This window comes from Corvus kubaryi, unplaced genomic scaffold, assembly GCF_017639235.1.
Source record: "Corvus kubaryi isolate FWS band 111438036 unplaced genomic scaffold, C.kubaryi_AGA036_p1.0 37387, whole genome shotgun sequence".
Lineage (NCBI taxonomy): Eukaryota > Metazoa > Chordata > Aves > Passeriformes > Corvidae > Corvus > Corvus kubaryi.
Genome location: NW_024581129.1, coordinates 7,495,847 through 7,519,150, shown reverse-complemented (window position 1 = coordinate 7,519,150; position 23,304 = coordinate 7,495,847). Strand labels below are relative to the sequence as shown.

The following is a 23,304-nucleotide window of genomic DNA, read 5'->3' as shown; positions in this document are numbered from 1 at the left end:
GCTTCCCGGTGCATTATTTATACAGTCCAGATCGATCGGAAGATGATAACGGCTTCATTAGCATCTGAGCATCGCGCCGGCCTCAGCGCCTGACACGACCTTGGCTGCAGGAGTACAAGCTTTTCCCTGTCAGGACCAGCCCCCCGATGTCACCATCATCACCAGACCCAGCCAGGGCTGCTGTGGCTGCCTCAGTGGAGTCCCCACGATGGCACATGCTGCTATGGGGACCCCATCTTTGCAGCAAAGAATAAGACATCCCCATGCCAGGGCTCCTCATGCAGTGCCCGTTGTTTGCGTGGCGCTCGTTAGCAGGGATATAATTAAGAGCAGCTATTTTGGATGCTTCCTTTATCCGGCAGCTCCCAGCAATGCCGCTGCAGGATCCTCCCCCCTGTCTCTGAAATAGGCGCTTGCCTTGAATGTCTTGCCTGTGGATATTCGCTGCTTGTGGGGTCCTGTTGTGTTTGCAGGGGGCACACACAGGGGTCCGACTGCCCACGTGAGCTGGGGAGTGGGGAAGCAGCAGGGATGGGGCTGGAGGGGAGTGGGATCACTGCAGAGGGTTGATGGAAGGGATGGAGAGGAGGATTTGGGGGGGTTCTCCTGGCTCATCTGCTGCCGCCATGCTGGGGAGGGGGCAGCAATGCTTTCCCCTCATTAAGTAGATGTTGATTTAGCGGAGGCTGGAGCCATCTGCTTGGAGCAGCCGCCTGCTCCCTGCCAGGGAGAGCTGGGTGAGGATGTGCTTCGTCAGCGGGGGCTTGGCCAGGAGCCCCCACGCCCCGGCTGGGCATCGATCGCTGCTGGCGCTGCGCTGGCTGCAGACGCAGGGGCTGGTGCATGAGCACGTGAGGGGGTGCTGGGAAGGGAGAGGAGCCCCCCAAGGAGCCCCACCATGTGGGGCTGTGGCCTTGGACATGTGTGCAAGGAAGGGGGTGGGGCAGCCGGGCATGGGGGTTTCCTTGCAACACACATTGAGCTGTGCTTGCCCACAGGGGTCTCGTCATGGCATGTACCGGCCACCTGGGCACAGGCGTCTCCATACAGCATGTTCTGGGATACCTGGAGCAGTGACTGGCCACAGGGGTCTTCCCATGGCACGTACTGGGATTCCTGGTTGGGCATGGGGGTCTCCATATGGCCACTCAGTGCCCAGAGCTGTGGTTGGGCATGGGGGTCTCCTCATGGTGTGCTCCAGGATGCCCAGAACAGCTTCCAGGCATGGGAGCCAAAGTGATGCATGGCTGGACCCTGGGGTTGGGCCGAGTGGGTCCCCCGCACCCAGGCCTGGCACGTGCCAGCAGCTCGTGCGTTGCCCGTGTCACGGTGCCCGCCGGGGCTGTGGCTGCTGCAGGGCCGGCGTGTAGCGGGGGAGCCGGGGCCGGCGAGGAGCTCGCTGCATGCGGAGCGCCAGGCTCAATCCAAGCGTGCATTTAGCTCCTGCAGTCCCTGTGTTTAAGTGAAGGCATTTCTGGGAGTAGTGGCAGGGCTGCTCCCCGCGGCGGTGTTTACTCTGGCAGACGCTGTTTATAGCTGGTGTCGATGGCAGACGCTGCGGCTCCCAGTGCACGCAGGAGCCGCGGGCGGCAGCCAGACCCGGTGGTGCCGGGTCCCGTGTGTGCCCCCCTTTCCTGGGGCTGGCATTGTGGTCCTGCCCCAGGGGTGTTTGTGGAGTGCAAACTGCTCCGAGAGCTGTGGGGAGCTGGGCCATGAGATACCAGGGGAGCCATGTGATCCCATGTGGCACAACCATCACCTGAGGAGCCCATGGGGAGCCAAGAGGGGACATTGGGGTGTCCCAAGAATGGTGATGGGGCTCAGGTCATCTGAACAGAGATGCCACCCCTGCAACAACACCTACTTGATGGCATCTGATTTTGCGTGGAGAGGACAGGATGGTGACTGCAGGTGCTTGGTGGTCCCTGTCACTCCTCCAGTGATCCCAGCAGAGAGGACAGCCAGGAACACACTGGGTGCCTGCTGGCAGCGTGGCCATGCAGGAGCTCTGCTCTCCTCCCCACCATGCCCACCTCCTTTTGTAGCCGATATTTTTAATTGGAAGCACTCAGATCCCTTCCGTCTCCCTCGTTAGTGGAAGAGTTTTCCTTGTAATTCCCAGCCATTAATGAGCTCTCCTGGCTCTTGTTGCCCCCAGACAGGCTACAAATCCCACTGTGGACCTGGTGACATGTCAGGGCACTCATCCTTCTCTCCTGCTCTGGGAACTGGGGATATTCTGAGACCTCAGTTGGACTCCCTGCTCCAGCTGCCTTCGGCATGCTGACGGCCACTTCCAGAGCTTTAAGGAAAGTCAAACCACTGCATGGCTGGAAGTCACTGACTAAGCACTTGGCACGGGCAGTGATGGAAGTGCTAAACAGATTTTGGCAGCCGCAGCCTCTCCTGCAGGTGCAGGGAGGAAAAATTTGCCGCTACAGTAGGTTGGGGTGATGGTGGTTTGGTGTTGCTGAGGGTGGCACATGTGCCTGGGGATCACCAACAGCATCACTGCACCCTGTGACCCTGATCTCCGGGCATTGCCCCCTCCCAGCCCCTCACTGAGATCAACCCGTGGGAAAGGCCAGGCACTGCAGACCTGCAGACAACTGTCCGTCCATCTGCAAGGACCCATTAGCCGGAGCGGGGCCCATCTTGGGGACAGAGCTTGGAGCCAGTGCTGGGCACAGTGCCGCTCCTGCGCCCACCGGCTCCTTTTGTCCGCTGGCCCTTTGCATCCCTGGGGGGCAGCTCGGCCCCTTCTCCTGGGAGCTGGTTCTTGGCGCGGGGCAGCAGCGGAAGCAGCGCTGGGCTCCTCTCCACCAGAGCTGAATGGCACCTTTGTTGGGGACGCTGGCGGCAGCATGGGGCTGGCGGGGACCCGCTCGGTCAGTCCCGGTGTCACAGGGGCTCTGCCCACCGGTAATGTCCAGTTCTTTCCAGGGGAACATGGAGATGCTGTGGCAGGGATAGAATTGGAGGTTTCTGTGGCATTCCTCTCCCTCCCTACACCCTGGGGACCCCATGGTGTCCCCATCCCGCCCTGGGCACCCTGCAGCACCCCTTCTCATCCCACATGAGGCACCACAACTGGGAGGAGAGCCTGGGGGCCTGGTGGCTGGAGAGTGGTTGCTGTGGCTGATAGAACCCATCCTCTGCAGTTCTCACCTGTCACACCGCGCTGTGTCAGCATTAGCAAATGTCCTGCGGCTCAGACAGTCGGGCAGCCCTGGAGTGCAGGAGGGAGCCAGTGCTGGGTGCCAGAGCCTCTGTCCTGGGCACTCCTGGGCCCATCTGGGCTGTGTGGCCTGGGCAGGGCTGGCTCAGCCTGGCACCACTCCCCAGGCTTGAGGGTCAGGGCTGGACACAGCCACCCTTCCTGCTGCTGGTGCCCTCTGAGCCCTGTTTGTCCATGCGGAGGCTCCTGGGCTGTGGCACAGCCCCTGTGTCCAACAATTCAATAAACACAGGGACACCAACAGGGAGATGTGCTACAGGGGGAGAGAGCAAGGCCATGACCAAGGCACACAGGGAGTATCTCTCAGGCCCTACATTCCCCTTCCCTGCCTGAAGTAGCCCCTTCCAGCCAACTTCTCCCAACAAGGGCTTGTCCTTGGCTTTGAACGACTTTGTCTGCCCATTCTCCCTGCCAGGCCATGCAGCCTTTGGGTCCTTTCCCAAGGACTCAGAGCCGTGCTGGAGCTGTGCTCACTGTGTTGGGCTCAGGGGCTGCTGTGTGGGTCCCCCACTGTGCTGCTCCCACCCTCCTCTTCCTTCTCCTCCTGCTCCGGCTCCCGCTGTGGGAAGAGCAGCTCACTGGAAAGCCTGAGTGGCATTTTTCGGGTAAATCTTATGTAAATCTGGCTCCATCCTTCCTCATGCTGCTAATTGGATTGCCCCGGCGCGGTTTAATTTCCCAGAAGCGTGGGGAGGGCAGTGCTGGGGGCCTGGGGGTACGGGGAACATGCCAAGCTTTGCCCAGCAGGGGCTCCATGGGGCAATTCCAGAGCCTCAGCCAGGTGAAGGAGCAGGGGGAGAACCCCAGGCAAACCAGGGAAGAATGGTGAGAACCTGGTGCCAGGAGGGCCCCCAGGGCTCTGCCACCTTCAGCAGGGACCCCCACTCTGAGCCTCCTGCCTGCAGGTTCAGGCAGCCTCACGCAGCACCTGTGGAGCTGCAGGGAGTCCCAGCCTTGATAGGAAGGAAAATCTGGAACTGCCACCACATCGCCTCCCTTGTGTGCCCCATGTCCCTGCCCCAGCCACTTCCTCTAACATCCTGTCCCCTTCCCTCCCTTCCAGAGCTCCTCGGATCAGCAAAGAAAGTCAATGTCAACTTCCAAGACACCGACGGGTGAGTAGAAGCCCCAAGTTGGGGTGTTGGTGCTGTGGGGTGTGTGTCATGGGTGCTGTGAGCAGGGGGGCACATGGTGTGGGAGCCTCTGTGTGGGGATGCCAGGCTCTCCGAGCTGGGAGGTCCAGTACCAGGGCTCTGGCCCTCATTAGCCCGCACGGTTGAGCCCTGCCTGCACCCAGAGCCAGTGCTGGTCTGGAGCAGTCGTGGGTACCAGAGCAGGCAGAGGCAGGGCTGTGCCCCACATCTCACCACACCTTTTCCCAGCCCTGTGAGGCTCTGCGGGAGCTGTGCAGGGATCAGCCCTGTGGGGTGCTGGGTGGGAGAGCCGTGACCCCGCCGGGCTGTGCTGCTGGCGCGACGCTCCACAGCCACATCCAACGGGCGTGAGCAGCAGAAAGGGGCCGCACGATCACCCCTGCTAATCACACTAATGAGGCTGCAGGGAGGCAGCCAGGGCCCCACGCAGGAGGGGGCTGCGGTGGGAGCGCTGCTTGTGGGGCTGGGCAGCAGCTGCCCCTGGCTCCCCCCACCCCGTGATCCCCCTTGAGCAGGGCAGCAGCACGATGCCATTTGGACCCTGGGGATGGCTCTGCTGTGGCCAGGGAAATGCCAGAGAGCACAGAAGTTGGTCAGGAATGGGAGGCCATGCCCTGGGGACATATGGCCAGGGCAACTGGGGTCCATCCTCATCCTCGTCGCCAGGGTGGTGGCAGCAGGCATCCCCTGGTACCTGACAGCTCATCGCCGTGCCAGGTGCACGTGTGACAGGCACGGGCACAGGTGGGCCTGTGGATGTGCAGCTGAGCACATGTGTGCATCGAGTGTGTCCGTGTGTGCCAGCGTGTGCAGGGCACGGGCCCAGCACTGGGGTGGGGGGTGTGGGGTGGGCAGGGCAAGGGGGCATCACCCCAGGGGCCACCTCGTGCTCCATAGAGCCAGCAGGTCACAGGAGGGCTGAGCATCACGGCAGGGCTGGGGAGTTGCAGGTAGGGCGCTGCTCGTATCCTGCTCCTGGAACGCTCAGGGGGTGCAGGAGCAACAGGGGAGCAGCCTCCAGTGCTGCTTCTGGAAAGGATCCCGCGGGAAGGCACAGGGCAGCCCCGGGCTGCAGCCTGAGTGAGCTCCACTCTGTGTGATCTCAGCCAGCCCCATGCCTCAGTTTCCCCATCCTTGCGGTGCTGGCTCATTCCTGGCTGGGGGTGCCATGGATGAGCATCGTGCTGGTGTCCCCGCGCTTGCCCTGGGGAGAGTGCCCTGTGCGTGGCCGAGGTGGCCGGCTGGGCCATGTGGTGCCCGAGGGAAGCCCCTGAGGCAGCCCCGGGGAAGGCTGCGATTTGCACCATCTTGAGCGGATTTGAGCAGGGCGCTGGAGTGGAAAATGTTGACATTTCCCAGGCAGACGTTGGGGATCGGCCTCCTGTGCAAGCTGTCTGCTCACATCGCCGCTCCCCGCCGGGGATCACAGCCGGCAGCTCCGTGGGCATCGTGGTGGCTGGAGCGTGCTCCCCACGGGGACGTGTCCCCCCCCTCAGCTGGGGGCCTGGGGAACAGGGGCAGGGGGATTGTTATCCCTCAGCTGCCCCTCGGGCACCGGGCAGCCACAGAGACCAGCGTGTCCTGGGTGCTCCGCAGCCCATTCCCATGCTCCGGTGACACCGGGGTGGCCCCAGGGATGGGATGGGGAAGCTGTGCATGGCCGGGGACCAGAGCAGTGGCGCGGTGGGTGCCAGCGCAGTCGCACGGAGGATGCCACTGCCGGGAGCACAAGTAGGTCAGCTCCTGGCCTGCTTCCCAGGCGGGAGCCTCCGGCTCCGGGAGCTCCGAGAGCAGAGCGGGTGCGGGGCTGGGGGCTTTCCCCACCCAACAGCCAGGCCCAACACCAGGCAAGGGCAGTGCTGCCATCTGTGCTTGTGGCCGCGCTGCTGGGGCCAGGCTGGGGGAAATGGGTCAGCGGGGAGGGGGCTCCCCGGCACCCCCACCCTCAGTGGGACACCCCTGGGCCTGCCCTGCCCACCACTTCCAGCGTTCCCAGGCCTGCAGCAGCTCTTGCCCCAAAAACCCACAGAGGGATGTGGGGGTGGCTTTCCCGGGGACGTGCGCACGTGGAGGGCAGAGCACGTGCCCCGGGGTGCTGCTGAGGCGCAGGTTTGAGACCATGGTGCTGGGCAGGGGGTGGCAGGGCTGTGGAGGGGACAGGCCTGTGGCCCCTGACACCACCCCACTCCCCAGGTTCTCGGCTCTGCACCATGCGGCGCTTAACGGCAACACGGAGCTCATCTCGCTGCTGCTGGAGGCACAGGCTGCTGTGGACATCAAGGACAACAAAGGCGAGTCCCTGGGTCCTGGCCATGGCCCCCTCCCTTGTGCCCCCCTGCAGGCTCTGCCTGGTGTGTTGGCACAGGAGGGCTCACGGTGTGCCCGTCTTGCCCCTGCAGGCATGCGGCCCCTGCACTACGCGGCCTGGCAGGGCAAGAAGGAGCCCATGAAAATGGTGCTGAAGGCAGGTTCCTCCGTGAACATCCCATCCGATGAGGGCCAGATCCCCCTGCACCTGGCAGCACAGCATGGGCACTATGACGTGGTATGGAGGGGCATGGGGCTGGCAGGGGGGATGGTGGCCCAGCCACCCCTACCCCTGCCCTCACCGGGTTGGGGTCTTGCTTGTCCCCAGTCGGAGATGCTCCTGCAGCACCAGTCCAACCCCTGCATCATGGACAACTCGGGCAAAACGCCCCTGGACCTGGCGTGCGAGTTTGGCCGGGTCGGGGTAAGTTCTTGCAGGGCTGGGTCTACCCAGAGGATGACTGGGAGGGGACAGGGGCACTGTGAGGTCCCTGGGTTGCTGGAGCAGCTGGAGGGGCACAGGGATGGCCAGTGGTGGGGACTTGCGGTGCCACCACTGCAGGGGATCTCCAGCTGCTGGCAGGAGGGGAGCTGGCGGCCGAGCCGCCCTTGCAGCCCTGCTCCATCTGTGTTTGCTGAGCCAGGTGGTCCAACTGCTCCTGAACAGCAACATGTGCGCGGCACTGCTGGAGCCCAAACCAGGGGATGCCACCGACCCCAACGGCACCAGCCCCCTGCACCTCGCCGCCAAGAACGGCCACATCGACATCATCCGGTGGGTGCCGTGGGCAGAGGCGGCAGCGCCGGTGCCCCCCCGTGCCCCGCTGACCCCACTGTCCCTCTGCAGGCTCCTGCTGCAGGCTGGCATCGACATCAACCGGCAGACCAAGGCAGGCACGGCACTGCACGAGGCCGCTCTCTGCGGCAAAACAGATGTGGTGCGGCTGCTGCTGGATGTAAGGGTCCCCCTCAGCACGCCCAGATGCCCCCAGGCACCCCCAACCCAGCCAGGAGCTGTGGGAAGGGGGTGACCCCACAGCTGGGGCCTCAGAGCAGCTTGTGCACCTCTCCCAGGGAGTGGAGCTGAGGGTCCTGGAGGGATACACCAAGGCACTGAGGGTCCTGGGGGGTGCACACCAAGGGGTGAGGGTCACAAGGGGGGTACACACGAAAGTCTGAGAGCTGTGCCCTCCAGCTGCTGGTCTCCTGGTGGCCTAGGGGGTGCCAGGGGTGGCAGGATGGGGACCAGCCTCCTCCCAATCCCTCTCGGTGCCATTGCAGAGCGGGATCAACGCCCACGTCAGGAACACCTACAACCAGACGGCTCTGGACATCGTCAACCAGTTCACCACCAGCCAGGCCAGCAAGGAGATCAAGCAGATGCTGCGGGGTAGGGGGTTGGAGGGCACAGAGTGGCCATGCTGGCACGAGGGACGCCGGGCTGGGGGTGCCAATGCCCGTGGGGTGAACAGCCGGTGACTCTCCCGTTCTGTCCCACAGATGCCTCTGCGGCTCTGCAGGTCCGGGCCGTCAAGGACTATTGCAACAACTACGACCTGACCAGCCTCAATGTGAAAGCCGGGGATGTCATCACTGTGAGTGTGGCCGGGGGGGCCGGGGACACCCCGGTGTCGGTGCCAGCCCCTGGCCTGGCCCCTGACCCGGCCACTCCTGCAGGTGCTGGAGCAGCACGCGGACGGGCGCTGGAAGGGCTGCATCCACGACAACCGCACTGGCAATGACCGCGTGGGCTACTTCCCCTCCAGCCTTGTCGAGGCCATAAGCAAACGAACAGGCAAATAATCCCTCCCTACACTCCCTGCCCTGGGGAGCCCCATCTTGGTTTGGTGGGGACCAGGGTGCTGGGGGGTGCAGTGGTGAAGACAAACCGGGGTGATGCCTCTCATGCATGTGGGGTCATGTCCCTGCCGTGTGCATGGGGACGGTACCTTCGAGTGTGTGGGGTCGGTGCCCCCATTGTGCCTGTGGGGCTGGTGTTCCTCTTGAGGGTGCAGTCCGTGTTCCCGTTGTGTCTGTGGGATCGGCGCCCATGTGGTGCCTTGGGAGTTGGTGCTGGCAGCCCTGGGGTGTTCGAGGGTCAGCCCTGGCTGCCCTTGGGCTGGAGGAGGTGTTTGAGGCGCTGGGAGGTTGGTGCATGAGGAGACCCAGGGGTGTCACTGTGGTTTGGGGGGACAGGCGCAGCAATGGGGTTGCAGGAGCTGGTGCTCGGGGTCTGTGCTGGGCACCAGTGCCAGGGAGCTGATGCTGCCACACAGAGACTGTCTTTCCAGCCAGGGGCCATCTCAGGGATTGGCCCCTGCTCACTTGCCCTGTGGCTGCTTATCCCTGTCCCCATTCCTATCGTCATCCCTTTACGCTCCTGGTGGGCTGTGCAGCCCCTCAGGATGTCCCCTGGCTGCGCCCTCTGCCAGGAGTGTTCCAATGGGACTGGTACCTCTGCAGGCAGCGCTGAAAGGCCCCACATCAACCATCTCACCCCACCCCTGGGAGTGGATCTTGGGGGCAGCTACACCATGGGGACATGGGCAGGGAACAGTGGCACTTGAACAGTATCTCAAGGGAGTGGCAGCACAAGCGGCTGCCAGACAATCCACAGTGGCCCTGGAGGCACCGGGTGCTGGACAGGCAGGGGCAGAACCACCCTCCAGGTATGGGTCGTGTGCCAGTACCACAGATGCCATCCATGGCTCCTGAGCTGTGGTCCGTGGCTCCTGGGCTGTGTTCTGTGGCTCCTGGGCTGCAGCTGGCCCACAGCAGTTTTAGCAGGCCATGGGGTTCTGTAGCCACTCCGTTGGCTGCAGTGGGGCAGTAGCATGGGGGCGCAGGCGCTGTGTGAGGGCTCGGCCAGCCAGACACGGGGGGGCCGGTGCTGCGGCCCCCGGCCTGGCCATGACTGAAGCCCCACTCCCCTGGGATGGCTCTGCAGGGAGCAGGACCCCAGAAGCCTGACTGTGAGACCCCCATGAGCTGACACATGGGGCTGTCCCAGTGTCCGTGTCAGATCATCGGGATGTGTCCGTACCCTGCGCCAGGCTGTGCGTGTGCTGAGCTCCTAGTGCTGCTCCTCAGCTCGGCTCGGCATCAGTTGGGTCTCGGTTCTGGCTTTTCCATGTCCCTTTGGTTGTTTTTTTGATTTGCTGCTTTTTTCCCCCCTTTCTTTTCTTTTCTTTTCTTTCTTTTTTTTTTTTTTTTTTTTTTTTTTGGCGGCGCAGAGCATGTCTCTATTATTTTGATTCTTTTCATTTTGTCTCTTGTTATGTTTTATTATCAGGTTCATGGGAGACTGTAACAATCCCCCAACACTTCCAAAAGATCCCGCTCCCGGCTTACGGGGCTGCTGTGCTAAACGGTGACGCCTCGTCCCATCCGTTCCATTCCCTGCCTCCACCTCCACCTCCACCACCACATTCCCATCAGACTCTTTTCAGTTCCTTTGGCTATCACAGGCTCTCCCCTAGCAGTGCCGACGAGCCGCGTTATGGACAAGGTAGTTCACCGCTCGCTTCGTGCTCTCCATGGATTTTCCTTTCTTTTCCTTTAAAGCGTGTGTCGAGTCTTTTCTCTCTGCTCGGCCTCTCTCCCTCGCCGGGGCGTTGCAGGGCGTGTGTGTGTGCATGCAGCGTGTGCATGCGCATGCATGCCTGCAGCGGGGGCAGTGGGGGCACACGGGTGGCACACGTGTGCCATCGCTCCCCCCGCACCCCCGCTCCAGTGCCGCTGTCACACCGTGTGCCCACGGCACATCCCACCCTCCCCACCGTGGTGTCCCCGTGCTCTGCCCACGGCCTCTGCGCTCCTGTCCAGGTGCGTGGGCACCCCCAAAGCACTCATGGCCCTGTGCCTGGGCAGAGCTGGCAGCGTGGTGCCACAGGGACCCTCCACCAGCCACAGCCTCCCTACAGGGCCCAGCTCTGACCAGGTTGAAGCTGCGCACGCGGAGCTGGAAGGGGCTGCGGCATTGGGGGCTTTCCCAGGGGATGCTCTTGGGGCTGGCTCAGCGCAGGCAGAGCCCACCTGAACCCTGGGGACCATCCCCGTGACACAGGCAGGTGACGGATGCTGCAGGTCTGTGCGCCGAGAGCACCCAGGAGCAGGGGGTTGCAGGGGTGCAGTCCTTGATGGGTGGGGCCAGGGGTCTTTGCACGTGTGAAGGAGGTTGTGTTGGGGAGCACCGAGTGGCCGTGCTGGCACTGGGGACAAGGGAGCACTTCTTTTCCCCGGGGCTTTCTCTCCTGGTGGGGTCGCACAGAGCTGCACAAGCCCAGGCTCCTCGTGGTGTGACTGTGGCACATGCAGCTCAGGGATGTCCCAGCGTGATTTGGTGTGGCCATTTGTCCCCCACTGTGCTCCTTCAGTGACTTTATCACCTTGTAACACCTGTCCCCTGCTATGGTCGGTGCTGATGGAGTGAGCAGCTCCGTGAACGGAACTGGCCTGGTTGGCAGTGGGGTGACAATGTCCCACAGATGGTGGCAGTGTGGCAGTACCCCACGGTTGGCAGTGAGACGGTAACACCCCATGGCTGGTGGCGGGGTGGCAGTGCCCCACGGCTGGCAGGGCAGTGGCTGAGCTGTGGTGGGGCTGTTGCAGCACTGGCCTTGTAGGGCGGTTGTCCATCTCATCTGATGCTGTTTTACCCCCTGGGCTCAGAGCTGGGTGTCCCTGGTGCAAGTGGGACCTGGCAGAGGTGGTCAGCACAGTGAGATGGTGCGGAGCCATGCCCAGGGGTGACCCTCGAGCTGTGCCCCAGAGGAGGGCCAGGTCCTCTCATCCACCGCTGTGTCCCCTGTGTGTCACCAGGGTTTCAGCACCCGGTGCCTGGCCCTGCATGGCCCCCGTGTCCCCCCAGCTGGGTGCAGGCAGCTGCAGGGACATGGCCAGCACTACCTGGGACAGAGGACAGTGGGGTGGGGACCCTGGTCCCCACTGCTGAAGTTTGCCCAACTCCCTTTGCTCTCTGCACTTGGTCATGTCCCCATCCTGTTCTGTGAAGGGATGACACAGTCCCTGTCCCTTGTCCGGGCTCAACCAGGGCACCAGAACACCCCACTGTGGGTCTATCCCTGGCTGGTGGTAGGTGGGGGATGCTCTGCATGACGGGGGCCCAGGACTGGTCACTGTCACCTCTGCCAGCTTGGGGTGGGACAGGGCCCTAGGATGGCTCTGGCATCCCTGGGCACGGACACAGCCGGGGTCCCCACACCTTCCTGGTGGGGTTGTTCCCACGTGCAGCAGTGCCAGTCCTGGGGCCATGGTCACCTGCCCTGTGCCAAACCTGTGCGAGCCCGAGCACAGAGCCACGCACCTGACAGCCGCTCTCTCTGCTCTGCCACCAAGGGTCCCGTGGGGCCGACATGAGCCCGTCCCACCTGTCACCGTCACAGGGCGGATCAGCCGCGCCAGCCCCCACTGAGGAGATCTGGGTGCTGCGGAAACCCTTCGCAGGTACGGCGAGCACATGGCTACGACTGGCTGGGAAGGGAAGCACGTGCCAGGACGTGGCAGTGGCTCCAGTGGGGCATGGCCACACCACGGCGTCCCCTGACGGCAGGGCTCAGAGCCCTGACAGCCTCTCCTCTCTCTGTGCAGGTGGTGACCGCAGCAGCCTGGGCAGCACGGGCAGCGTGGCCTCTGCGCGCAGCTCGGGGAGCGGGCAGAGCGCGGGCAGTGGGGCGCACGCCCTGCACGCTGGCTCCGAAGGTGTCAAGGTAAGGCGAGCCCCGAGGCAGCCGTGCCAGCTGCTGTGCCACTTGGCTGCAGTCCTGCAGCGTTTGCTGCCTGCCCTGACCTCAGCTGGGACTGACGCTTGACTGGGTGCTGTGCAGTCCCATCAATACCCTGTGTGCCACCAGCAACGCTGTCACCGACAGTGGCCACCAGCGTGTTCCCTCCACCTGGCCCCTGACTGCTGCCTGGGCCTGGGCTCAGCCCCTGGCAAAACATTCCACAGGTCCATCCAGGGCTGCTGTGCCGTGTCTCTGCTGCCGCTTGCAGGGGCCTCTGCACTGCGCTCTGTGCTGCCCTGCCCTGCACACACGGCTGCCACCAGCACGGCACACTGCCACCAGTGCACTTCTGCCTGCTGCCACCAGCACGGCACACTGCCACCAGCACCAGGCACTGCTGCCACCGGCACACTGCACTGCACTGCCCTGCACACGCTGCTGCCACCGGCACGGCACACTGCCACCAGTGCACTGCTGCCACTAGCATGGCATGATGCCACCAGCACCAGGCACTGGCACACTGCACTGCACTGCACAGCATACCCTGCTGCCACCAGCACCACACCCTGCACCGCACGCTGCCCTGACACCACTGGCACACAGCCGCTGGCACACAGCCCCCTGCACTGTGGGCACTGCCCCTGAGCTGTGCCATTCCCTGACGACGGCACCCACCAGCCCACCGACCCCAGCACCCGTCAGCCCACGTCCCCCGGCACCCTGCCTGCCATGCCCACGTGCCCCTGAGCCACACCATGCTGCCAGCCAGGGGGGCTCCGTCTTGTGGGCACAGGGCACCCCACAGCCCGTGCCGTCAGCCTGGGCTGGGCATGTGCCAGGCTGGATTTGGGGTGCGGCAGTGCCGTGGGCTCCTGCTGCTGGCAAAGCACCATCTGCTGCACCCGCGGCTCCTGCTCTCCCCGCTGCAGCCGAAATCTGCTGCAACCCTCCCTGCCCACCCTCGCTCGAGCTGGCGGCACCCGCAGCACCCGCGGCACCCACGGCACCCGCGGCACCCGCGACACCCGCGACACGCACCCCCCGGCCCGCCGGCCCCCTCCGCCCGCCTCACTCCTGCCTGCTCTCCCCCCTTCTCGGGGTGTTTTTCAGCTGCTGGCAACGGTCCTTTCCCAGAAGGCTTCTGCGCAAGAGTCTGCCGTGGGCGATGGGCCGGCCAAGGCGCAGGACATCCCCGCAGGTGCGTGCTGCGGCCGCCCGGCTGCCGGAGCAGGAGGAGCCCTGGCCGTGCCGTGGATCCAGGGATTTGTCTTTTTTTTTATTGCCACGGCACCCGTCGCCAGAAGAAAAACGTGTGGGTAAAAAATGACTCTCTCGCCTTTCGGCTGCTGCCAGGCCTTCTCCTGCCTCGGTTAGTGGGGGCCCGTGGGGGGCGGGGGGCGGCATGGGGCGGGCAGGGGGGGCACCGCTGCTCCCCGGCCCCTTCCCTTCCCTGGCCCCCCGCCAGCCCTGCTGGAGCCCGAGCCGGGATCCCCCCCCGCCACCGCCATCTGGGGGGCTGCGGGGAGCATGGCCACGCCGCGGGGGTGCCCACGCCACGGGGGTGGCACGTGCCTGGGAAACGGGGGGACAGACGGGAGAGGCACACATGGGGGTGGGCGTGGGGGGGATGCCCAGAGCTGCCTGGGCTGCGGGGAGGGAGGAGGCTGCGGGCAGAGAAACCTGGGGAGGGGGATGCACTCAGGGGAGGGGGCGCGCACATGGAGGGGGGTGCACACGCGGGGAGGCGGGTGCAGACGTTGCCAGGGAGAGGGGGAAACATGCTGGAGCGATGCAGACGCAAGTGGGATGCAGACGTGAGGGATATGCACACGGCAGAGGGATGCACATGTGAGGAGGATGCCCACGCGAGTGGGATGCAGATGCCCGAAGGATGCACACACAAGGAGGATGCACACACATACACACACACACACAGGGAAGATGCAGTTGCTGGTGGGGGGGAGGGGGCTTCTCTTGCTCATTCTGTTCAGAAATATGAGGCAAAAATTTCCAGGCAGCTCTCCTTACCCTGGAGGGTGGGCACCAAGGGATGACCGTGGCAGGGAACCAAGGGATGAACCACTCGTGCCAGCCCGCCTGGTTGGTGGCAAGGCCAGAGGAGTGGGGCCAGAGGGTTTTGGGCAGAGGCACCCCTCCGGCTGCTGCCTGGGCACCAGGGACACTCGCTCTGGAGGAGAGGCCTGGCTGGGTCCCACTGCTCGGGGCCGCGCTGGGTGGAACAGCTCGCCTGCCCATCCCCGAGGAGCAGAGCCCTGTGCAGGGCACCGCGGGGTGCTCCGGGCTGCTGCGCTGGCGTGGGTGTCACTCTCTGATGCCTGCCTTGGCCCTGCCAACCTGGGGGTGTGGCTGTGGCATCCTGACCAGGGCAGGGCTTGGCTCTCCCTTCCACTTGGCCAGAGGCCAGGGGTGGCAGCCCCGGCCCCGCTGACCACTGCCCCTCCGGCAGGTTCGTCGCGGTCTCAGAGTGTGGCCAGCTCCCCCTACGCCCCCCAGCCCCCTGCTGAGCCCCAACTGAAGAAAATGGAGCCGCCGTCGGAGGGGAAGGTGAGCGGGGAGTGCTGGGTGCTGTGGGGAGCATGTGGTAAGGACAGCTTGGGGGACATGGGCAGGAGTGGCAGGTCCCCATCCCCAGAGCTGCCCCAATCCATCTGTCCTTCTCACTCCAGAGCTCCGAGGCCGTGTACCAGTGGCTCTGCAAGTTCCAGCTGCAGCTCTACGCGCCCAACTTCATCAATGCTGGCTACGACATCACCACCATCAGCCGGATGACGCCGGAGGTGAGGCTGGGGGCAGTGGGAGGGGGGCACAGCCGGAGCCGGGCATCACTGACCGCCCTCTCTGCCCCAGGACCTCACGGCCATTGGTGTCACCAAGCCAGGGCACAGGAAGAAGATCGCCTCCGAGATCAACAACCTCAACATCCCTGAGTGGCTGCCCGAGTACAAACCGGTGAGGGCTGTGCAGGGCCAGGGGGACTGAAGCCACATCCATGGTGGCAATGAGTCCCCTCCTCCTGGTCCCTTCCAGGGAGGGGTGGCAGTGGATGAGGGTGGGAGCTGGCTCCATGGTTCCAGAGATGCCCATGTCCCCTCCTGACACCTCCCCAGGGACCATCAGGCTGGTGTCAGCTGTCATCCTGTGGATGTGACACCGTGTCCCCCGACACCCCTCCTGCCCCAATGTCTGGGCACAGTGAGAGGCTTCCCATGGGAATAGGGCTGGGAATGGCCCAGGATGCTTGTGAAGCACAGGGACAGCACAGGGACAAGGGGAGTCTCCTGGGGCTGTGATCGCCCAGCAAGATGGGATCTCCTTTGTGCCATGGGTGCTGTGGTGCCTGGGGTGCCAGGGCCAGACCCTGCTGCCAGCCGGTGCTGAGCCATGCCCCACACCCCACCCCAGGCCAACCTGGCACTGTGGCTCTCCATGATCGGCCTGTCCCAGTACTACAAGGTGCTGGTGGAGAATGGCTACGAGAACATCGACTTCATCACCGACATCACCTGGGAGGACCTGCAGGAGATCGGCATCACCAAGCTGGGTAAGGCCCCGCGCGCGGCACTGGCTGCAGTGGCCTTGGCAGTGACACTGATGGCATGTGCCGCCCCCAGGCCACCAGAAGAAGCTGATGCTGGCGGTGAAGAAACTGGCAGAGCTGCAGCGCGCTGAGCTGGGCAAGTATGAGCCGGGCACGCTGAAGAGAAAGGCATCGGGGCCGTGCCCAGAGGTGCTGGCCATCGAGTCCCCCCCACCGGAGCCGCCCGAGTGCCAGTCACCCAAGATGAGCACCTTCCAGGACAGCGAGCTCAGCAGCGAGCTGCAGGTGGCCATGACGGGCGAAGCCCCCGAGGAACCCCCTGAAAAGGCAACGAACCCCGCGGCCCCTGGTTACCGCTCGCCGCCGGGGCTGGGCGGTCGCGCCCGACTGATGAGCAGCTCGCAGGAGCTGCTGGGGGACGGCCCGCGGGGCCCTCCCGCCGCCGCCATCTCCAAGAGCCAGGAGTACCTGGCGGAGGGGGCCGGGGAGAGCCCCGCTGCGCCGCCCAAGGAGAGCCGCCCGCCCCGGCACGGCCACCCCGTGAAGCGCGCCAGCGTGCCTCCAGTGCCCGGCAAACCCCGGCAGCCCTTCCCAGCCTCCGCCGGGCAGCTGACGCCGCCGCAGACCCCCGGCAAGGCACGACCCTCATCCCCACAAGGCCCGGCGGCCCCTCACGCCACCGCCAAGGTGAAGCCCACCCCGCAGCTGCTGCCTCCCGGCGAGCGCCCGGCATCGCCCCGCTCCCTGCCCCAGTCGCCCACGCACCGAGGCTTCGCCTACGTCTTGCCGCAGCCCGCCGAGGGCGAGGCGGGGCCGCCGGGGGTGCCCGTCCTGCCCGTCTCGGTGCCCGTGCTGTGCCTGCCGCCGGCCGGCGAGGGCGAGGAGGAGCCGGGCAGGCCAAAGAAGCGGGCGCACAGCCTGAACCGCTACGCCGCCTCCGACAGCGAGCAGGAGCGGGACGAGCTGCTGGTGCCGGACGCGGGGCCCTACGCCACCGTCCAGCGCCGCGTGGGCCGCAGCCACTCGGTGCGGGCACCCGCCGGCGGCGACAAGAACGTCAACCGCAGCCAGTCCTTCGCTGTCCGCCCCAAGAAGAAGGGGCCCCCGCCGCCCCCTCCCAAGCGCTCCAGCTCCGCCATCTCGAGCGCCGGCATGGCCGAGGACTTTCCCAAGGAGGGTGAGGGCGAGGCGGCCGTCGGAGCCCCGAGCGCCGAGGCCGAGAGCCGCCGGGAGCAGCGGCGGGCGAGCGACCTGGCCGGCAGCGTGGACACGGGCAGCGCCGGCAGCGTGCGCAGCATCGCGGCCATGCTGGAGATGTCCTCCATCGGCGGCGGGGCCCGCGGGCTGGCGCTGCAGAAACCACACGTGGCAGCCGGGCCGGGGCCGGCGCCGGCCAAGGCGCCCGAGGGCTACTACCTACAGCCGGGCCCGCCCCCGGGCAGCCCCGACCGCGCCCGCGTGGCCACCGTCCTGGCCACCGTCAAGCATAAAGAGGCCATCGGGCTGGACGGGGAGGTGGTGAACCGGCGCCGGACCATCAGCGGCCCCGTCACCGGGCTGGTGGCAGCCGCCCGCCGCGAGCGCGCCGACAGCGTGCGGTCGGAGGCGGCCGCCGACGGCTCCGGCGAGCGGCTGCGGGTGGAACGGGGCGGCTCCCCCGACGGGATTCCCTTCGCCGAGGACGGCACCCTTACCATCAAGCAGCGGCCGCGGCCCCTGGGGCCGGCCCGGGGCGAGACGGGCGAGGGGCTGTCCCCGGCCCACCGCCACGGGGACCTGGCCAAGGTGGAGGCCAGCGCCACGCTCAAGCGGCGGATCCGGGCCAGGCAGAGCCAGCAGGATGGCGTCCGCTTCGTCCTCACCGAGTCCGACACCGTCAAGCGCCGGCCCAAAGCCAAGGACAAGGAGCCGGCGCTGGAGCCGGCCACGCTCGCCGTGTACCAGAACGGCACCGGCACCGTGAAGCGGCGGCCGGCCTCGGAGCTGAGCGGGGCTGAGCCGCCGCCCACCCCGCCGCCCGCCGTCCGCCCCGACGGCCCCGAGTTCGTCCCGCCGCCCGCCGAGCCCAAGAAGCCCTTCAAGCCGCCGGTGTCCCCCAAGCCTGTGCTGACGCAGCCGCCTCAGAAGGTGCCTGGGCCGCCGGTGCCCGTCCCCAAAAAGGTGCCCATCCCAAGCCCCGGCAGCCCAGGTAGGTGCCCCGCCAGGCCCCTGGGACGGGCGCTCCCCGGAGCGGACGCCGGGGGTCCCAGCCGGCCCCGCCGCCCTCCTGCCCCTCTCCCTTCTCTCCGCAGAGGTGAAGCGGGTCCATGGCACGCCGCCCCCGGTGTCCCCCAAGCCCACGCCGCCCCCCACGGCGCCCAAGCCCCCCAAGCCCCACGCCGCCATCCAGTCGGTGAGCGCCAGCTCCACGCCGGCCCCGTCGCCCGCCCGGCAGCTGAGCCCCGCGGCCAAGCCCTCCAGCACCCCGCCCTCGCTCTGCTCCAGCCCCGCCAAGCCCCTGTCGCCCGGCGCGCAGCCCCAGCAGGTGCCGGTGAAGCCGCCGCGCTCCACCATCGCCAGCCCGTCCGTCGACAGTGCCGGCCCCGAGCTGGCGCAGCAGAAGCTGGAGGAGACGAGCGCGTCCCTGGCCGCCGCGCTGCAGGCTGTGGAGGAGAAGATCAAGCAGGAGGACAGTCAGGCGGCAGAGTAAGGGGGTGCAGGGGTGGGTGGTGGTCCCCGGGGAGGGTGTGAGGCCACTCGGTGCCATAAGGACCATGCACAGGGGTCAGGCTTGTGACATCACGGTGGGAGTGGGATGGTGCTGGTGTGATGCTGGGGGACACTGGTGAAGCATCAGGGGACCCTGGCTGGAACCGCACTGGGGAGGTGACACTGAAGGACATCTTGCTGGAGCAGCATGGGCAGGGGAACCTAGGCATGTGGGTGCACTGGGGCCTGTCTTGGAGAGGGGACACTGCGGACATGGAGCCAGAACACTGTGCCATGGCACTGGGGACACAGTGCTGGGCACTGCAGCGCAAAGGGGCAGGTGGGCCGTGCCGTGGGGTGGAGGGGGCTGTGCCGTGTCCCTGTCCTGTGCACTGCCCTGACCCGTCTCTGTCGCTCCCCAGCTCAGCCGTGGAGTCAAAGAGCACCGTGAGCATCCTGGACGACATCGGCAGCATGTTCGACGACCTGGCGGACCAGCTGGATGCCATGCTGGAGTGAGGGGCGCCAGAGCCCCGCGAACCTCAGGGCTTACGTGGGCACAAGGGCACAACAATCCACGACCCCCCCGGCCCCGCCGCCCTCCCCCCGTCCCCTTTGTACAGCCGTCCCCTCCCGGACATCCCGTCCCTCGGGGTTTGCACAAAGAAGAAGATACCTCAGGATTGTGCTCACGGACTCGGCGCCGGCTCCGGCAGGACTCCCTTTTGCAGAAGCAAAAAAGCAAAAACCACAGAAATAAAACCCAACAGAAGAAACAAAGCAACACGCTCCGGACCGAACCGCTGCTGGGGCTCCGGGGGGCTCCCGACTCACCTGTCCGGTGGCCGCCTGCGCCCTGCCAGCCCCGGCGCCGTGGGTCACCGCGACCCGAATGTAGCACAAGCCCTGCCCGGCGCGGTGGCTCTGCCAGCCGTGTGTCACCGATGGCGTTTGCTGGTGGCGGGGCCGGGCGGGCAAATGCACTTGGGTTTCTTTGCTCCGTTTTTAATTTTGATTTTTAAACCTTGTTTTCTTTCTCGGTCGGCGTTGGCGGGGGCGGGCAAGGCTGGCGGTGGCCCCAGGGGCAGCAGGACGTGCCCCTGCCTGGCCCCTCCCTGTCCAGGGACAGGACGGTGATAAGCTATAAAAAAAAGTATTAATTTATTGGAGGGGAAAAAAATAAATAAAAAAAGATATAAAGGAGATTTCCCCCAACCCCAAAATAATAAAAAGAAATAAACTTTAACAAATATATATTTAAAAGATTTAAAAATATTAGCAATTATATATAAAGCAGTTTAAAAGAAATCAAGAGAAAACTGGATTTTAGCTTGAGAAAAACTATTAGATTATACTAAGCTGTGTGTCTTGTGGCAAACTCATTCTAAGAGTAGCACAATATTTACCTTTTCTCTGGGTGGAAGGTACGTGCGAGCGGTTCTGGTCAGGTTTTCCGTTGGGATTCAGTGTCGCGTCTTTCTTTTTCCACCGTTACGAACTCAAAGGATGTGCCTTGTTTTATGGAGGTTTTGTTAACTCTTACACTGGAGGTGTTTCATTTCTTTTGGAGTGTCTTCAGGGTTTGGTTTTGTTTCTTTTTATTGCTTTTGTTGTCGGTCTCTGGGTGTGTGTGGGTGTGCGTGGGTGTGCACGCGGGGTGCGTGTGCTCGCGTGTGTCCTGCGGGATGCACCGCTGTATATTCCTGTATAAACTGGAGTTGGAGTCTGGTTCAGTCGCTTGAGTCCTGATGAATGCATTTTTTGCTTGTGGTTTCCAAACAAAAGTGTTGCTGTTCCTTTCTTTTCTTGAGACGTAGAGTGGTCTCTCCCTCCTTCCCTCTCCCTCCCTGCCCTCTTTCCCCTGTCTCTTCTGTTGTGGTCGCTGATCCAGATGTGTTTGGCACAACTTTGAAATTTCTTTAAAAAAAAAAAAAACCAACAAAACACAAAAAAAGACTTTAAAAATAATTAAAAAAAAATAAATAAATCACCCGCCTGAAAATATCTGTTGAAAAGAAAAAAAAATATGTATCTAAAAAAAAAAATCCATAAAGTTCTACATGATGGATATATACATATATATATTTTTTATGATTAAGTTATGGACTCTGTATCGTATCCCATCTGTCCAGCTCTGCATCTTGGTGCTGCTCCCTGCTCTTCTGTGCTTAGATTTCACCTCTACTCGTCTTTATTCTTCCTATTCTGAATTGTAGATGGCTCGTGGTGCTGTGAAGACGTTTGCTCCTATACCAAGTCTGGCAACAAATATTTAAACAAAAATAAAAAAATAAAACCCCTGCCGGGCTGCCACCACTGTTTGTGTCCCCGAGCCCTCCTGAGTCCTCGTGGTGTGCCGGGTGTTCGGTGTTGTGCCGGGTGTTTGTGCCGCTCGGTCCAAGGGCACCCCTGGGTGCCTCTGTGGGGTGCTGGGGCCTGGCTGAGACCTGTCCCAGTTGAGGTGTCTGGGCCCTACACCCCAATTTTTACCCCAAGAAGCCAGTGCTGGCTGCTGGCTCCCTGCAATAACTCACACTGGGCAGGAACAACTCTTTCTGCTTTTATTGTCAATGAAGAAATAATCAAATCTATATTACAATCTTAAAAACAGTAGAAAATGTGAGTAAAAATGCAACGGAGGCTTTTTGTCTTTAATGTGGAGACCATTATTACAGGGTGGTGAACAATGGGCTTGTGAAACTTGATTTGAGAACTAGCTGTGGCATAAAAATCGTACCTGGCTACGCAAGGAAACACCTCTTCCCGGATGGATCAGCCCGGCGCCTTGGCAGTAAAATTAAATACTAGAGACAGAAAGGGGTCGGGTGCCCACCCAGGGTTTGGCCTAAAGCTCAGTCCTGCCACAGACAGAGGCCCAGCCTCCTGGTGTCACCGCTGGGACACGCGGATCCATCCGGTCCTGGCGCTGGCCAAGGGCACGCGTCTGGCCCCAAGCCCCGAGGCTCAGTGTCGCCCCAGCCGCAGCCTGGGGGTGTCCCCAGCTAGGGGGACACAGGCAGAGAAGGGCACTGGCATTGGAACAACTTTCTCTTTTCCAATCATCTGGGCAGATCTGAGGGAACACCTGGAGTGTCCGTGGGGCAGAGCCGTCCGGAGAGCCGCCAGCTGGGGTCCCGGGGGGAGCCAGCCAAGGGGCAGCAGCAGCAGGCAGTGGTCGGTGCAGGAGGAGCTGCAGCAGTCGTTTCAGTGGTGTGGTCACCCACAGGCCGATGGAGGGGAGAGTTTTTGGTCTTTCAGTGTGCAGGACTCGTGTGACGCTCTCATTAGCACGTCCAGACCTGCGGACAGACAACGGCACCACGGGCAGTGACTCCTGAGCAGCCCTGTGGGCTTCTCCTCATCCCCCATGGAGCTTCCCTTTGGGCTGCCAGCATCCACAACACTGTCAGGAGGGAAAACTCCCACCCATGGAGAACTATCCCCTTGTTTCATAGAATCCCAGAATCATTAAGGTTGGAAATGACCTCCAAGATCATCGAATCCAACCTGTGTCTGATCCCCACCTTGTCACCCAGCCCAGCACTGAGTGCCATGTCCAGTCATTTCCTGGACACCTCCAGTGATGGGGACCCCACCACCTCCCTGGACAGCCCCTTCTTTAGCAACCCTTTTCCATGAAGACATTCTTCATGTCCAACCTAAACCTCCGCTGGCACACCTTGAGGTTACGTCCTCTTGTCCTGTCACTTGTTCCCTGGGAGCAGAGCTCAACCCTCACCTGGCTTCACCCTTCTGTCACTTCGAAGATAGCTCCTAACTCATTTCACGTCCTAATTCCAGCACTGGATGAGCCCAAACCATTCAGGAGGAGCCTGAGGAAACCCACCTTTACAGTGCTGTCCACGGCACCGGAGAAGAGGCGGCCACGGGACACGGCGAGGGCGGTGACACTGCCCTGGTGGCGCAGCAGTGTCTGGGTGCAGATCATGTTATCCATGCTCCACACCTGCAGGGACATGGGGAAGCGTGAGCCGAGCACAGCCCAGAGCACTGGGAGGGACAGGGATGCTGTGTGTCACAGGTGACAGAGGTGACACACAGAGGCCCCGTGACACGGAGGGCTGGGCATCCCCGCCCGCCCTTCCCTCGAGGCTCCCCGGGCTGTCCCAGGCTCTGGGTGCAGCCGCCCAGCCCCGCACACGTACCCTGAGCGAGCGGTCGTAGGACGCGCTGAAGACTTTGGTTTGATCGGGTGTGGAGATGACGGCGAGGGCGTAGACTGTCCCCACGTGCCCGGTCAGCGTGCGGACCTGCTCCTTAGTCTCGATATCCCAGACCTGTGGGACAGAGCTGGGCTTGGGGATTGCACTGGGCTGACGCCACCGAGCTCCCCTCTGAGAGGTGTTTCCGCCTGCATGCACTCCTCCAGGTGGGTGCTGTGCCCGAGGGCACAGGCAGAGCCAGGTGCCCATCCCTACACCCCTCTCCCCCATTCCCAAGCCAAGCTGCCCATCTCAGCCGAGCCTTACATGGATGAGGTTCTCGTAGGTGCCGCACACGATGTGGTGGTTGGTCACGGCGATGGAGTACACGCTGCCTCCTGATGTCTGCAGCACATGCACACACTCCAGGTTCCGGATGTCCCAGATC

The 23,304-nt window shown here is 63.6% G+C and overlaps 2 protein-coding genes across 5 annotated transcripts in view; one reads left to right on the top strand and one right to left on the bottom strand.

Moving 5' to 3' along the window:
• Positions 1–20,993, top strand: part of CASKIN1 (CASK interacting protein 1) — a 30,014-nt gene extending 9,021 nt beyond the window's left edge. The window contains exons 2-21 of one of the 2 annotated variants that reach the window (XM_042036900.1): positions 4,302–4,353; positions 6,586–6,683; positions 6,792–6,937; positions 7,028–7,123; positions 7,344–7,474; positions 7,547–7,655; positions 7,981–8,089; positions 8,200–8,294; positions 8,377–8,494; positions 9,992–10,207; positions 12,058–12,165; positions 12,310–12,428; positions 13,557–13,644; positions 14,914–15,011; positions 15,134–15,244; positions 15,315–15,416; positions 15,870–16,008; positions 16,079–18,193; positions 18,297–18,690; positions 19,116–20,993. In XM_042036900.1, the coding sequence (XP_041892834.1) occupies positions 4,302–4,353; positions 6,586–6,683; positions 6,792–6,937; positions 7,028–7,123; positions 7,344–7,474; positions 7,547–7,655; positions 7,981–8,089; positions 8,200–8,294; positions 8,377–8,494; positions 9,992–10,207; positions 12,058–12,165; positions 12,310–12,428; positions 13,557–13,644; positions 14,914–15,011; positions 15,134–15,244; positions 15,315–15,416; positions 15,870–16,008; positions 16,079–18,193; positions 18,297–18,690; positions 19,116–19,212 (4,541 nt within the window). In that variant the 3' untranslated portion in view covers positions 19,213–20,993. The remainder of the gene's footprint in view (positions 1–4,301; positions 4,354–6,585; positions 6,684–6,791; positions 6,938–7,027; positions 7,124–7,343; positions 7,475–7,546; positions 7,656–7,980; positions 8,090–8,199; positions 8,295–8,376; positions 8,495–9,991; positions 10,208–12,057; positions 12,166–12,309; positions 12,429–13,556; positions 13,645–14,913; positions 15,012–15,133; positions 15,245–15,314; positions 15,417–15,869; positions 16,009–16,078; positions 18,194–18,296; positions 18,691–19,115) is intronic. The other variant, XM_042036901.1, reaches the window with a different exon arrangement.
• Positions 20,994–21,240: 247 nt separating this feature from the next.
• Positions 21,241–23,304, bottom strand: part of TRAF7 (TNF receptor associated factor 7) — a 29,580-nt gene continuing 27,516 nt past the window's right edge. For all 3 annotated transcript variants that reach the window (XM_042036903.1, XM_042036904.1, XM_042036905.1), the window contains 4 exons: positions 23,184–23,303; positions 22,860–22,991; positions 22,541–22,660; positions 21,241–21,992 (listed from right to left, as the gene is read on the bottom strand). In XM_042036903.1, coding sequence (XP_041892837.1) covers positions 21,978–21,992; positions 22,541–22,660; positions 22,860–22,991; positions 23,184–23,303 — 387 coding nt within the window. In that variant the 3' untranslated portion in view covers positions 21,241–21,977. The remainder of the gene's footprint in view (positions 21,993–22,540; positions 22,661–22,859; positions 22,992–23,183; position 23,304) is intronic.